The sequence below is a fragment of the Dermacentor andersoni genome, chromosome 2 (assembly GCF_023375885.2).
Source record: "Dermacentor andersoni chromosome 2, qqDerAnde1_hic_scaffold, whole genome shotgun sequence".
NCBI classification, from domain to species: Eukaryota; Metazoa; Arthropoda; class Arachnida; order Ixodida; family Ixodidae; genus Dermacentor; species Dermacentor andersoni.
The window spans coordinates 95,149,071-95,164,564 of record NC_092815.1 but is presented as its reverse complement, the minus strand read 5'-3'; the positions used below and the strand labels follow the sequence as shown (position 1 = coordinate 95,164,564).

General features: G+C 49.0%; 1 protein-coding gene and 1 pseudogene across 15 annotated transcripts in view; both read left to right on the top strand.

Moving 5' to 3' along the window:
• The window catches only part of LOC126541604 (E3 SUMO-protein ligase PIAS2-like), a 164,571-nt gene that overhangs the window by 61,081 nt on the left and 87,996 nt on the right, over positions 1-15,494 (top strand). For 6 of the 15 annotated variants that reach the window (XR_007601687.3, XR_007601686.3, XR_008614768.2 and 3 more), the window contains exons 1-3: positions 3,368-4,048; positions 6,878-7,263; positions 7,910-7,994. Coding sequence is in view for 12 of the 15 variants with exons in the window: in XM_050188443.3 (XP_050044400.1) it covers positions 3,762-4,048; positions 6,878-7,263; positions 7,910-7,994 (758 nt within the window). In the remaining 3 variants the exon portion in view is untranslated. Of the gene's footprint in view, positions 1-3,366; positions 4,049-6,877; positions 7,264-7,909; positions 7,995-15,494 lie in introns of those variants that run through there. The other 9 variants (XM_050188438.3, XM_050188439.3, XM_050188437.3 and 6 more) reach the window with 5 other exon arrangements.
• Positions 11,956-13,272, top strand: LOC126541610 (uncharacterized; annotated as a pseudogene).

The following is a 15,494-nucleotide window of genomic DNA, read 5'->3' as shown; positions in this document are numbered from 1 at the left end:
CGGTGATGTGGTGGTGGTGGCGGGGGCGGTGGACGCCTCGGACCTAGGCAGAGGCGGGAAGGAGACGGAGCGGTGGCGGCTGGCAGACTGGGCACCACGGGAGACAGAGTGGTGGCGGGGACGGGAAGGCCGGGGGGTCTTGAGGATGGGCACGGTGGGTGGCGCTGGTGGGGGAGGCTGGTGCTTGGAGGTGGCCGGGGGCGATGACGGGCCGTTCCTCTCGAACCGGAGCCCGCACGAGCGCGAGCCCGTGACGTGGGCTCCCTTGCACAGGATGCAGCAGGGGACGCAGGCCGGGGGCTCGACTGGCTTGTGGGCCTGGCCGCAGCGGTGACAGAGGGCGGACTTGGGCTTGGTACAGACATCCGCTCGGTGGCCAGGAGCCCAGCAGTTCGTGCAGGCCTCGGCTCTCGGGCGGAACGGGTGGCAGCGGTAGACCCCGCAGTTGAAGACGATGGTGGAGGGAAGAGTAGAAGTGCCGACGAAGGTGATGAGGATGGATTGGGAGCGCCCCAGCTGGCGTGCGTCAGCGATGGCGTAGGGGGTGTTCACGTTCATTGACTGGAGGTCTTGGACGATCTCGTCCTGGGTTTGGGAGTCCACTGCGTTGTGTATGATACCGCGGAGGGCGTTGTCGGGTGCGGCCATGTAGGCACGCAGGGGGTAAGATATGGTACCCAGGTGGAGTTCCGAGACTCGGAGGTAGAGGCGAGCGCGCGGCTCAGATGGGGTGCTGACAGTAAGGGAATTGTTGTACGGATTTATCCGTACACGGTCGGCGGTGCGTGCGCTGGCGTAGTCGATGGTCGCACGAGTGCAAAGGATTTGGAGCAGGGCTCCGTTAGTGGTTGTGCGGAGGTCAAGCCCTCCTCCCGGTCTGTAGACGATCTTGAAGTCCTCCGCTGGGAGGCGAGGTAGGGGAGCGTGACGACGGAGAGTGGCAGTGCAGGCAGTCTTGGATGGTGGCGAGGCAGGCGGTGGCGAGACGACGGGCTGGTGGGCCGCGGCTGCACGGCGTGCTTTCACGGCACGGACCCAGCGTGAGTCAGCTTCAAGCTCGGCAGGGCTGATGGAGGTGCCTGCGACTTGGTATTCCATGTCGGCGTGTGAGCTGTATCGACGTAGGCGGCGAAATCGGGCGGCGTCGACAGCAGGCGTTGCGCGGAACGCAGCTCCCGCGTAGGCGGAGTCCGCTTCAAAAAGGTGGTCGGTGGGAAACGGCGAGAAGGCCGCTTCCCATATGACTCCCGACGATAGCGGCCCGGGCAAGGGCGGTCGGTGAAGGTCGCGTAGTCTCGGTGGTTACGGAGCGCGCTCACGACACGTCCGTTCACCTCGGCTGACTCGGAAATTCTCCCTGCGCGAGAGAGATCTGGCGGCTTTTGGTCCTTGCATATATGACTCGGCCTAGCAACTACGGAGGAGGTTTCTCAGCGCGTGTTATAGGCGTTTGTCCCTAGGCGTGCCCGCATAGCGAAGTGGGGTCGAGTTTGTTTACGCTCGGACGCTGGCTGCTGACGCGGTAAGATAGCTGAAGCAGCGGGCACTGACGCCCGATTTGGCGACCGCTGTGTCGGACAGACCGTCTCGCACCTGTGGCGCTCGTGCAAAGTCTATCCGGCGGAGGCAAAGTACTGACTAGTGTTGCAGAAGTCACGGGGCGCGGTAGTTCTGAACTTGGCGGCTGGACGTAAATATGTTTATTCAATCGTGTTTTTTTGTTTTTTTTACTAATTGTAACAATGTGTCATTATTTCGAATTATTGTCGGCGCCTCCGGGACACAAAGCGGCAATTAGCGGGGACGCCAAAGCTATAATAATAATAATAATAATAATAATAATAATAATAATAATAATACCTTTATTCATGAAAACAAGGGGTACAAAGTGCCAAGGCATTAGGGAAGAAGTTGCTAAAAAAAAATAAAACAACTTGACTGATCTGGAATGGTCCGTGGGTCGGGGCTCGCCGAGGCCTGCGCGTGCCAGGGGTGTATAAGATCGGCTGTCCACTCTCGCGGACAGCCAATTTCTTTATGCGGACACCCCCTGGCACGCTTCGGCCTCCGCGGCCCCAACCCACGGGCCGCCCTCCTTACAGCGTTGTTCCTTCCGCTACCCCTTCCGTGCCCTGGAGATCCTGCGCCGCCTGCTTTATTATAACCTCAGGTGCTCTCCCCAGGCCTCAGTTTGCCGGTTACATGTGCCCTCCGGCATCTGCAACACCAGTCAGAACTTTGCCTCTGAAGGCTCGTCTTACGTTGGACAGACTTTCTCGCGCCTGCGGCGCTGGTGCTGAGTCAGTCGTCACCGGCGGCCTTTCAGCCACTTTCAACCGCGGTTGTTAAGGCCTTCTAGATTTTCAATATATGCGGCGCGGGCTCTACTTCGGTCGCCACTGCTCCAAAAACATCTGTGATGTTATTGACAAGGTACATTGCCGTAAGGCGCTAGAAAGCTATGATCCGCCACGACTGACTTTGCACGAGCGCCGCAGGTGCGAGGCAGCCTGTCCCACAGCGGTTGCCAAATCGGGCGTCAGTGCCCGCTGCTTCGCCTATTTTACCGCGCCGGCAGCCAGCGCCCGAGCGTAAACTCACGTTTAGCGATAACCGCGGTTACGTTAACGGCGGTTAAGGTCGCCTGTGTACAGGGGTATAACTCGACCCCACTCCGCAATGCCGGCACGCCTAGAGACAAACGCCTACAACTCGCGCTAAGAAACGTCCTCCGCAGTGCCTAGGCAAAGTCACATTTTCAAGGAGCAAAAGCCCCCATATTTTCTCTCTCGCGCCCGCTGTTACTCGCGCCTGCGCACAAACTGCTGGCGATCCCTACTTCCTCCTCCAGCTTCGGGGTGGCCCATTTAGTGACGTAAGCGGCGAAGTGAACGGTTCGCTTTCCGAACCGCTATAAAATTCCGCCACAGTATCCATATTTTGACCACTGGGGAATATTGCGCTTTCCAATTCCGAAATTCGCACATCTTTAGAAAAACATCAGTAAAATTGAACATCGATCGGCAACGTTCGGCGGCTAGGCACCACTGCGCCATCCCGCTCTCCAAACATCGAAGCCGAAGCGCGCCAAATCGTACCGAAATTCTTGTCGCGATGTGGTCGAAATATTTTTGTTGTTCGCTCTACTACAACGCTTCATCTTTGGCCGGGGTGGAAGAAGGTGAGAGTAGGGGAGGGGGAGCTGAGCTGGCTCCATGGGCAGTCCCTAGATATATTTTAGAAAATCTGGGGACTTTAGCCCCCCATGTAAACACGGTGGTGGCACGTGCCCGGTGTGCCATCCCCCGGATACACCACTGCCACTAGGCGGCTCCAGGCGCTTCGTGTTCTGTTTGTCGCGACCACTTCCTCCGTGGTCGCGACGGTCGCGCCAGCTGCAATTCGAAAATCGTCATGGAAATGACACTGGGTTAGTTTGCGCTCGCCTCTTTTCAGGTTTACTGCGCGGCGTTGCACGATTCTGTGTTTCCCATCCAGAACTTCCGCGCGTGTCAATGCTCACGTGCGCGATGACACCTTCCCCGTGTGGTGACCGAACTCGACGGAGTGGCGGTGTGTGTTTGTCGGCGTCGACTCGAAGTGCCATCGCGTTTGTGCGTTCTCGTCTCCTACTTGCTTGTGCACGACCAAGGAACGCGCTGCGTGCTGAGCGACGTGCGTCAACGCTCCTTGCGCGGACCAGTAGCGGAGTGCTCCGCGTACTACAGAGCGTTTAGGCCTAGCATCGCGTCCGCCGAAGAATGAAGACGAACGACACGGCTGGCTCTGTGACAAGTGGTTCAGTGGGTGACCATGCAAGAAGCGGAGCCCTCGTTCGCCCGTTGGCACATGTCGCTTTGTGCGATCACGGCGTTAGCGACAACCCTTTTTACGGCAAGCGGTGCCCTCCGTGCGATCTCTTGGGTCGGTGTGGTGACAGGATGCGTGCAGCTCGCAAATCGCCCCATCATCGCATCCGTCACGAACGCGAGCTCAGTTATAATCTGAACTCGACAGGCGCCGATTGTCACGCATTCGCACCAGTTTGGTGAGTGCCGTTGTCGACTAGATGGCTGCTACTGACAAACCTCGATGTCTCTAGTTTTCTTATCTGCGTTCCGAGCTGTAATTTCGACTTTGTTCGGTGCCTTCTTTTTAAATTGTCGTGCCAGTCGCTTCTAAACGCAGTGGGATTGACGCCTGCAATTTTTATAGGGTAACGCAGAATCACTGATTTCTTAGTGAACGTTTTACTTGAAGATGGGAGCAATGCTTTTTGTTTGAAGCGCTGCAGATTTCATGATCGGTTTGTTTTGCGGGCGCGTTTGAAAAATAATTTTAAGGGAGCAGAAGGGATGGAAATGCTCACTTGGTGTTACTGTATTTACAGTGCAGCTTTTCTTCTCATTGGACACTGCAGTCAGCAGTGGCGTTTATACAGTGTAGTGGCGTTTATATAATTGTATATGCCAAGGCTGTGCATCAACAGCAAAAGCAGTGATGAAAGTAATTACATTTAAAGTGTGTCACATCGTAAAACACTTCTGATTGGAATTGTGCTGCAAGTTTAAATAACATGTTCAATATGTTTTAGTAAAATGAGTGGGAAAGTAGACAATTGGGTATTTTTACTAGGTATGAATATTTCATATGCAGTGGGTTCATTTGTTTCACCGTTTTCACAATTCGTTGCACAAGGCACAATTTTCAAGTGGCTGGATAGGGGCTTTTCAAGCTGGCTAGGCATGAGATAGTTATGCGAGGTTCCTGTATGAGCATTTGCCAGGGAGTCCACATTTTCTAAACATGACAACACACTAAAGGATTGATAATTATTAATCAGTTTTGCAGCTGTACGCCTTTTATGATTAGGAAAATACAAGAAATGCAGTTGTAAGTCTTAAATTAACAGAATCAGTTAGTGCCTGCCTTAACGGGTTAATTTCTTAAAAAGCATTCAATGCCATGCTTCACTCCGAGCTCAAACACCGTGTCATCCTCAAGAACCCTTGATTAGTAGACTGGATTTCTAGGTTACTTTCCGTTCACTTGCAGAACATGAGCTTCAGTTATGTAAACTGCTCCACCACTAAGCTATTGTCTTTCATCCACGCAGAAAAAGATCTGTGCACTTTGCCACAACTATGGCTGCTACGTTTCACCCTCTGCTGCACTTCCTTCTTTAAAGGGAATGTATCATGAGAGTTTGGTGGAAATAAGACTGATTTGTAGTAATAAAATCAAACATGCTTTGCACGGTTTAAGCAACAGTTACAAGGTAAATTGGTGCAGAAAGTTGCAAAAAACTGCTGCAACATTTTGCGGTGAAACTTTGGTATTACTGTTTGTAAGTCGGCTATTAATTCTTCCATACTTTGTGTTTAAAATCGAATTTTTTATGTTAGAGAGTTTTAGAATAGAGGCCCCAATAGTTTGGGGCCCCAAAGAGTGTTGCGGGTGCTACGTTGCGGCACGCAGGAGTGAAGAGTTTCAGAATAGGGCTTTGCATTTGTGGATAGCGTCTTGACCTGACAGCGCCACTACGGCGTCAAAGAAAAGCTATTAGAAATAATTTTAAAAATATACCATTTTATGATAGGAATAGTAATTTTCACTTGCGTGTATTTGCGTTTAATTACAATTTAAAGGTTATTCTGTAAGCAGCAAACAATTAGTTGCGCTTAGTTTTGAGCAAACCAACTTTACGTGCCTTCACCAGCCAAGCTTAGCCGTGATAGGCCTACGAGCCATAAAATCCACAATCGAGTTCGGAATCAGTGGCGTCTAATGAATCAATCTTCAAACACACACAAGTTGAGAGAAAGCAATAACCGCAGTCACTTATCCTAGCTTGTGAACTTCACGCGTTACCACGAATTGAACCCAGTTTGGTGCTAGGTTAGAGCCGTCGCTTCGATGGGTGCCGCCATGTTTGCTAACGCAGAGATTTTGGGGCCGCTATTTGGGCTCCCGCTAAATCGGTGAAATAGCGTTCCCAACGCAAAACCCAAGCGCAGTTTGCGTCTCGCGCATGCGCAGTGGTCTTGACCTATTTCTTTGGGGCCCCAGAACGTTTGGGGCCCCTATTCTAAAACTCTCTATTGGCGTTAGCACTTCAATGTATGTGTATTACTATCTAAGGAAAGTTCACGCTTACAAGCAGTGCTGCCTACGTGGCAACAGGTGTAATAGCAGAGCTGTGGCTTCCCCCATTGCATGGTGGTGCACATTATGCAGTTTCACAGGCTAGTTCGTATAGATGCAAAGTATAACCGTACATTCAAGTACAACTGTGCATTGTGTAATACACAGTTCACTATAGTAAAGGCGTAGTTTTGCTTTAGAAAACATCGCTCGGCTAAACAGAATTTAGTTTGACTGTATACTACCTATGCAGTTCGACAGGAAACCACGAAAGCAGGTAGCTATTATTGCAGTTATTCATAGTCCAGTTGCACAGCAAAGAGAGTGTGTGCCTTGAAAAGGCCACTTGTATGGTACATTCTGCTGATTTCTACCGTTCTACAACTATTTTCAGCAATGCGGAGCCCTCTTGAGGTTGGAGCAGGAGAAAGCCTGCCCCAGCCGAATGTGCTAGGTGCTCCAAGAGCAATTGGGGTAGCCACATGATTGAGTTTCTGTCGGATCCCAGTTGCGCTCCCAGGTTGAAGGTGCGAGAACCTTCTAGTGCTTTGAGCTAGAGCACGGCACTCAGAATGAACCAGTTAAATGTGATTTGAGCACCCAATTTCAACCAGCCATATGTAAACTGCACCCTGAAAGTGCTCGAAAGCGTCCAGTTGAATGTGCCATTAGATTCATACGGGCCTGTTTTGTTTGTGTATTGACCGTAGTCATCCTCCGACATTCCTTACAGGCGCCGATTCCCGTCCTCAGCTGTGGCTGCCGCCTCGCATGCAACAGTTGATGCAGCCGATCCGCGGCTCTGTGGTGCCACACCTGGCAGTGGGCTCAAGGGTCCCAGCTCGTACTTGCCTTCCAGTGCAGCCAGTCGGGCAAGCAGTCTGATGACTGGCCACCATGGGGCAGGGGGCGGGGCGGGGCCACCGCCTCTGCACTCTGGCGACTACTCATCCAAGCTGCACCATGTGGCCCCACCTCCTCCTCCACCACCGCTCATGGGTCCTGCGGGTGCGACAGGGGCTCCTGGCACTCAGTCATATCCCGTCCATCCAGATGTGCGTTTCAAAAGGCTGCCATTCTACGACATCATGGCTGAACTCCACCGACCTGCCAGTCTGAGTGAGTGCATCTTGGCCCCTCTGCTTTTTCGGTTGGGGCAGTGCTTTGGTAGTTCACTTTCAGGAGTGCAATCACTTTAGCCTGACTAGTACTAGATGTATTGGCCACCTACAGGCGGCAGGCAGCCTGTGGTTGTGGCACTATGCAGACTCATTGTGCCACGTGCTAGCCATCCAGTGCTAGCCAGGCAAAATCTCGCAAAAGTGATTAATCCCTAAAATGCAACAGTCGTGAATGCCTCCCCTGTTCTGTTCCCCCCACCCCTGACAGAGCTAAACATGTGGCAGAAAGATACTGCTACTTAATAAACTGATAATTTGCACATGCTTCGTTACTGTTCTGTTGCTGTGATTCTTCTGGTCTGGCTTTAGCCACATTACTATTGTCAGCTGATGTGCAAGATTTTTTAAACAGCGGTTATTGAAGACATGCAATCAATTGCTTCGAGGCAACTGTTGCATGTTGTATATCTTCAGCATCGTCCCATGATAACCTGTGTTGAGTTGCGTGCATGGTCTGTCAGAACTGGCACTAGCTGATCACCTGCACATTCTTCAATGTATTTTTTTCTCAGGACATTTGCACACTCGAGTGTTGTTAGCTATTGTGATGCTCGTATGTGCTAATTCTGTGTTTTGTTTCACAGTGCCCAACAGCAACACAAGGTTTCAGGAGAACAGCTTCGTGTTCCACTTCACACCTCAACAAGTACATGACATAGTCTCTTCAAGGTAAGCTTTAATGCTTTGCTTAGGAAAATGTCCATATCTCAGGTGCCTCTGCCTCTGACCCTGCACCTGAAAACCTTTTTTTTTATATTCTTTGTCGATTTTGATGAAACTTGCTGAGTTTATGTATTTCAGTGTGCTAGTTTTAAATATACATCCAGTTTTCTTGCAGAGTAAATAACTTTCCATAAATTCAAGAAGTTCAGCTTTATTGCATAATTTGCTTGGAGGTGAGCTATCTACCAAACTGTACATGGCACAATAAATATCGACATACGAAAATAATTACAGTGATAGCATAAGTAGAAGCAGAGATAATGTGCCTCAATACGACATCATCATCAAAATTGTGGTTTTAAGAAAACAAAAACATTTCACAACAGATATGTTCAAAGAAAGTTTGAAAAAATGGCACCATACCTAGTGGGCACTAGGTATAATTCGTGGCCGTTTGACCATTGCCAGTCTACAACATAGCCTGCACTGCGAGTATGTTCACTTCAGAAAGATTATTAGCCGAAACCACCGAAAACGCATATAGAAAAAGTTTATGTGTGCATACTGGTAGCAATGGCAAAAGCTCGTGTGAGGACAACATTTTGGAATGACGAATTTGTGGAATGCAGTTTCATCTGACAGCATCAGTCAAGGTCGCACTTGCCAAATCTGCATTACGCGACGGGCGAAGTTGACACACCCTCGCGGCCTTGACCGATTTTTTTTTTTTTTTTAGGGTGATGGAGTTGTCAAAAACAGTGAATTGATTTTACTGTTGAAATTCTTTTTCTGGCTTGCTCGATAATTCACATTTTTGTGCCTCGTCAGTGTCCGAAAAAGATTTGTCGGTGACTACATTTACTATCGGCAGAGAAATTTGAGATCCAGAGAGCAGCAGTGTGTGTGCGCTCAATGCAGACCCCTACCAGAACAGTCACATCTTGTTACTACAAACCTCACATTAACAAATTCCTCAAATTTAAGAATACTTTAAAAATCCCCGCCAGATTGCCTATATATTTCAGAACTACAGATACAGCGCATATATCAGAATAACGCACATAGTTTGTTTTCCCCTTTATAACCAAGGAACATCAGTATTACAAATTTGGTTAAAAGTAGCAGTGCTGCAACTCTCGCGTGAAACGGAAACCGCGAGTGCAGTAGTTATCACATCTCAGTAGCTATCATCATCACCATGTTGAGTGCCAACTGCTTCACTACAAACTTCACCAAGAACTTCATGACAAAGATTTGGCAATGTTCATGCAAGATCCAAAAATGAATGCAGCTAGCGACGGCGCCAAGGAGAAGCGAAATCAGTTTTCGCTGCAGAACAAATTGGACCTATTGCAAAAAATCGACGCAGGGAAAAAGCAAATCGACATGTGCAGACAGCATGGCATTGCTCCATCAACCGTCGCAACCATTTTGAAAGACAAGATTGCCAAGCTTCACCGGGAATCGCAACTCGCTCCTACGAGGAAACGGCTGCGACTGGGAAACTATCAAAATGTGTACCACGCTGTTACGTGGTTCAAAGATGCCACTCTGCAAAACGTTCCGTCTGGCCCAATGCTCCAAGAGAAAGCCCGCAAATTTGCAGATGCACTTAAAATACCCTATTTACTCGCGTAATGATCGCACCCCTGAATTTTGTCATCAAAATTCGATTTTTTAAAATTTCGCGTGTAATGATCGCACCCCGAACTTGCCGCAGCGAAACATTGTGTGCCAAGTCTAGCTAATAATGATCGCGCTTACCATCTGTGGAATGCTACGGGAACTACTCAAGACAAACCAAGTAGTCTGCACTCACCAAGCATTCTTAAGCAGATGCCTCATGTCATTACTTTCATCACTTTCTGCACTTCCATGACTAAAAAAAGGCTGCAGCCAAACTTGCCTTTTTTATGTGTTGGCTTTATAATGGTTGTGGTCAACAACAACAAAAAAGGCGCCTTTCGATTCTTCTCATCTGCACTCGTGGGCACGCAACGAATCGCGAGCGACAACGATAGTAGCCACGTGTACACTGATATGTTAAATGTGTACCCTATTCATTCGCCGACACTTGTAACACAGCTAAGATATTCACGCACCCTTAGCGGAAACGTGGCGTATTAGGATAGTAGTGAAGACAGATGCCGCAGTTTCCGCAGCATGCCGGCCATGTGTTTCTATGTCACTGGCAGCTAAGCGCACCCATCTGTTTCTGTCCCCTCAAAGTGGACATGGCTACGTTATTGCCGCAAACTTGCCGATATTAACGATATTATTCATTACTGATACGGAAGAAACTGTTTCAATGCACGTAATGTACTCGCGAGAAGTATAAAAAAATCACGTTCGGCTTGCTCCGCCGGCTGCCATTTTTGTTTTGGTGTTCCGCAGCAAACGTGGGACGGAAAAAAATTTTTCTTCTTCTCGCGGGAAATTTAACCTGCGTAATGATCGCACCCCTGATTTTGCGCCAATTTTTCTGAAAAAAAAGTGCGATCATTAGTCGAGTAAATACGGTAACCGAGTTCGACGCCAGTGCGGATTGGCTTTTTCGTTTCCGCCAAAGGAACGGAATACAGTAAAACCCCATTAATTCGGATTTCATGGCACTGTAGAAAATGTCCGAATTAACCGAACGTCGAATTAACGAGTTTTCGACAATAATAACTCAAATGCCTAAAACATCAACATAACTTTACTGCATGAAATAATTGGTTATTGTTGCTTGTTGCGCGCAAGAAATTGCGCGGAAAGCACAATTTTTCAGAGTTCTTTTAGGTGGTGCAGTCCGCGTAGACTGTCAGGAGAAATTATGCATACGTCCTCCAAAACCTTAAGGGGAGATGCGGGTCGAAAAACGCGGCGTTTTTCGAAAATCATCGATTTTTTGTTTTCACTTGTTTTTTCAAGTTTAATATCTCTACTTTTATGATAATAAAAATTAAGGCTGAATTTAAACTGGAAATGGGTTAAAATTGCGTTTAAAGAGCACAAGGTGGGTGTTAAAAGTCCGAAAGTATGCCGTCTTCGAGTGTCTCGCGGCCGAAAACGCGCGGCCGCACGCCATTCCGCATCGCATGAGGAGATCGGCCAGGCCGCATTCTCCCAGTAACCATGGTTGCCCGGGCTGCTACGACGCAAGAAATAACAAAAAAATGCCTGTGTTAGCCGCGCTTTTCGAAAGCGGCGACTGGTTTTTAAATCACGTGGTACGAAACTGGGATCGCCATTGGTCGTTGTGCTCCTGCGTGTGGCGAAGCCTACTTGCAGGGTCCCTGTCTCGTCGAGCCTCGCCGCTGAACAACGGGCCTTTCGCATTTTTATCTTCATTATGGATGAAGAAAGCCAAAGCAAGCGTAATCATCGGCCAGTGAAGTATCGCTCCTTGCACAAATTTAGAGGACGCCGACGCAAATCGAAGCCGAAGACTCGCCCAACGGCAAGTGCAGCGACGGCCGCGAGGCCTAGCGACAGCGACCCCGCTTGCTCCGGCGAGTTCGACGCGGCATTGGAGTACGTCAGTGCCTCTCAAAAAAAGATCGGACTTTTCGACGACGAAGAAAGTGCGCGAGACGGTGAATCGTGTATGATCACTGATCTAACCGCATTGATCATCCTCGTGAATGGTGCGGTTTGTCCAACGTGTCACCGTTCGGAAATGTGCGTACGGGAACCGGCCGACAAGCGCAAAGGACTTGCGTCGTTTCTAGAACTACGCTGCGAGAACAGTGCGTGCCCCGAAAGCATTCTTTCAGCAACGTACACATCACGGCGTGTTTCTCCGAGCGGGGAGGCCAGCACGAGTGCTGCAGGCGACGGACCGCGCGCAACCAGATCCTACGACAGCGGGAGTGCACGCGATAGCTTCGCTGTCAATGTGAAAGCTGTTGTGGCCGCGCGCTCTGTAGGAATTGGCTACGAGCAGTTGGTCAGATTTTCTGCAGTTGTCGGCTTGCAAAAGCCAATGCATCACAAATCTTTTGCTGCCGTCAGCCGGAAAGTTCATGACGCGGCAATGAATGCTATCGCCGAAAATCTTGCGCGAGCCAGGCAATTCACAGCGACTGACGCGGGCGGGAATGAAATTGCCGTCATGTATGACGGTACGTGGCACAAACGAGGCCATAAGAGCCACAATGGTATTGGGACTGTTGTGTCCCTTGACACTGGACTTTGTTTGGACTTTGAAGTCCTTTCCAACTTTTGCCTAGCCTGCAGTCGGCATAAGGTCCTGCCAGATGAAGAAGAGGAAATCTGGCAAGCATTTCATGGCCCAGTGTGTGAGCAAAATGCTCATTGTTCATCTCATGCAATGGAAGCAGAAGCCGCTGTACGGATATGGCAAAGGAGCCAGACCTATGACACACCACTGCACTTCAAGAAATTCCTGAGCGATGGAGACTCCAAAGCCTACACCGCAGTTGTAGAGGCAGATGTCTATGGTGGTGCTGTAAATATAGAAAAAGAAGACTGCACCAATCACGTGGCGAAGCGCCTGGGAACTGCTCTTCGCAAGCTAAAGGAGCCATTGCCAAGAGGGGAGAAGCTAAAGGATCCAGTGATTCAGAAGCTGCAAACCTATTACCAGGTTGCCATCACAAGCAACAGGGGCAGTGTAAAAGGAATGCACCAGGCGATTTGGGCCTCGTATTTTCATTCCTGCTCCTCGGATGGTGCGAGCAGCCACAAGTAACTGCCCAGATGGAGCAGCATCCTGGTGCAAGCACAGGCGTGCTGAAGCCTTGGGTGAACCTGCACCGACCCACACACCCTTGCTCGCGAAGGCCCAAGGGAAGGCAATACTCCCTATTTATAAAAGGCTAACTGATGAAAGGCTGCTGACCCGTTGTGTTCAGGGCAAAACCCAGAATTCGGCAGAGTCGCTAAATAGTAAAATATGGCTTCTCTGTCCGAAGACTCGATTTGCCTCAAGGTTTGTCGTGGAGATGGCCACTGCCTTGGCAGTTTTATGGTTCAATCGAGGGCACTCCAGCTTTGAACGTGTACTGGTAGAGCTGGGTGTGCTTCCACCTCAAGAACTAAGTGTGCTTGGCACATCACGTGACAGCACACGCCAAAAAAAAATGTCTGCCAAGCAAACTGCTGAATCAAGAGCACATCGGCGGATGCTGACAAAGAAGGCCCATGTCGAGGACTCTGCTCGGAAGCGCCGTGAGGGAGAAACTTATGGTGCGGGCTCATTTTAGTGGCAGTGGCTGCTTAGGGGACAATTTTCCTCTTTTGTGTGCGAGTTTTATCTCATTTCAAGCCTTTTTTTGTAAATAAACCTTCAAGTTTAACTTTGAAATTCGTTTTTCTCAAAATGCAATTTTTGGCAACTTTTTGACTGTGCCCATCGTGTTTTAGGCACTTCTGTTGCTCGGATCTGGATGAAAATTTGACCACATTTTCTTCAAGGTGTGGGGAGTGCCGTTATCTCATTTAAACTTCAATATTGTATATACAGTCAAACCTCGATATATCGAACACGGATATATCGAATTATTGCGTATATCGAACACTTTCTTTATCACGTGGAAAATCGCATGCATTTTTAATTTTTTATTTCGAACGGGGCCGGATGTAAAATGGATATATCGAACTCCGCCGCCCCAGACCAAGTGCGCTCTGTTGACAGGAGGCGAGCTTTCCCGCAACACTCTCGAAGATAGCGGCGGCGCGATGGGCGTTCCGGACTTTCCGGACTAGGGTGCCTCGATGTCCTCCTCGCCCGGAGCGGCGGGCGAGGAGGACATCGAGGCACCCTATTCCGGACGGCTGCGTACGACAGCTGCCCACATCAGTTGCGCCGAGGGCGCCATTTGAACGTGGCGGCGTACACACGCGGCGGCTTGGAGCCAGCACGGCCGCCTCGATCAAGCGCGCACGGCGGGGCAAGCCGCCTCGATTACGCGCGCACGGCGGGGCTTGCCCCCGCCGTGCGCGCGTGATCGAGGCGGCCGTGGAGCCAGTTGGAGCGCTTTGTCGGTGCTGAGCCACACAGCATGTGCATTGAGGACTTCGTTGGCGGTGACGACAGCACCGGAACAGTGGCGGAGTTTGCTCGAGCCGCCCATCGCCACAAGCCGCACCGCACGCGTGCGGTCGCGCGAAATATTGCACGTATCAAACACTTGTGCACAAATTTCGGTTTACGATGTGTAAGGTATACACTGTGCACACAGTGTAAACGGTAATTTGTGCACAAGTGCTGGATACGTGCAATTTTTCGCGCGACCGCAAGCGTGCGGTGCGGCTTGCGGCGATGGGCGACTCGAGCGTAACCGTTTGGACTATGTTGAGGACGCCGTGGTCAAGCACGCGGTTGCCAATATGAAGTAGGCTACGCTGCTTCAGTACTTTCAGCAAACAAAATAAATACTTTGTTTGAAGCTTCATGTGAGTATCTATTGCGCCACGATTGGTTCATTGATTGATTTGTGCTAGTTTTTGGCGCGTTTTCTACGTGATTTTATATATCGAATTCTGGCTATATCGAACTATTTTGCGATCACCGCGCTGTTCGATATATCGAGGTTCGACTGTATATATTATGCCAATTTCATGTGAACACTCACTGGTATCTGGGTAATATAGACTTTCTGGGTTCCAATTTTTCTCGTGTATTCAGATCTTTTATATGAACTTCCTACTTAGTTTTCCGCATTCTACAATCCAAGTGGAGGAAAATGAACCATCAGTGGTCCTTAATTATAGAAGTTTAATTATGGAAAAAGGGGGGGCAAAAAGACCTATATTTTACACTTTGCCATGGTACAGAACAAGAACTATACAACTTGCAATAAAACTAATTACATATTTGAAATCAGCATTAAAAACTCTATAAACATGCAGAGTTTCATTCCTCTAGGGTGTATATTAAAGAAAAAGTGTCTTAGAGTAGCATCTCCCCTTAAGGGGGGGGACACCCCACTTAAATTTTCTTTTTTTATTTGTGACCACAATTTGATCAAACTTCTATCACTGACGTATTTTGACATGCTGATTTCGAATATGCAGTTGGTTTTCCCATGCAACAAGTACTTTTCATAAGCAATTCATGTTTTTTTGTATGGACTAATTTGGAGGCAAGTTCTCTCTACAATGCTGGCTGTTAATGAAGGAGACTGGCACATCAAAATGATGTTGAATGATCAGAGGTTGCAGTGCTACAAGAATGAATGTTCTAAACTGATTTATGCCGAAGTTACAGCATGTCAAACTTTTGTAAGCAGAAGGCATTAGTAAATCTCTGGAGAAATTATTACTTTTTCAAAATTTCTGTACAGTCGAACCCGACTATATCGAACCCGTTTACATCGAATTATTCTATATATCGAACAATTTCTGGGCACGGTATAGTTACAATGAGTATATATAGCAAAAATTATGTTTACATCGAACAAAAATAGCAGCGACTGTGCCATTAGACACTTGACGCGATGTTTCTGTATGCCGCGTTCGATCACCGGAACATCGACACAGCACACAAAGCAAACACCA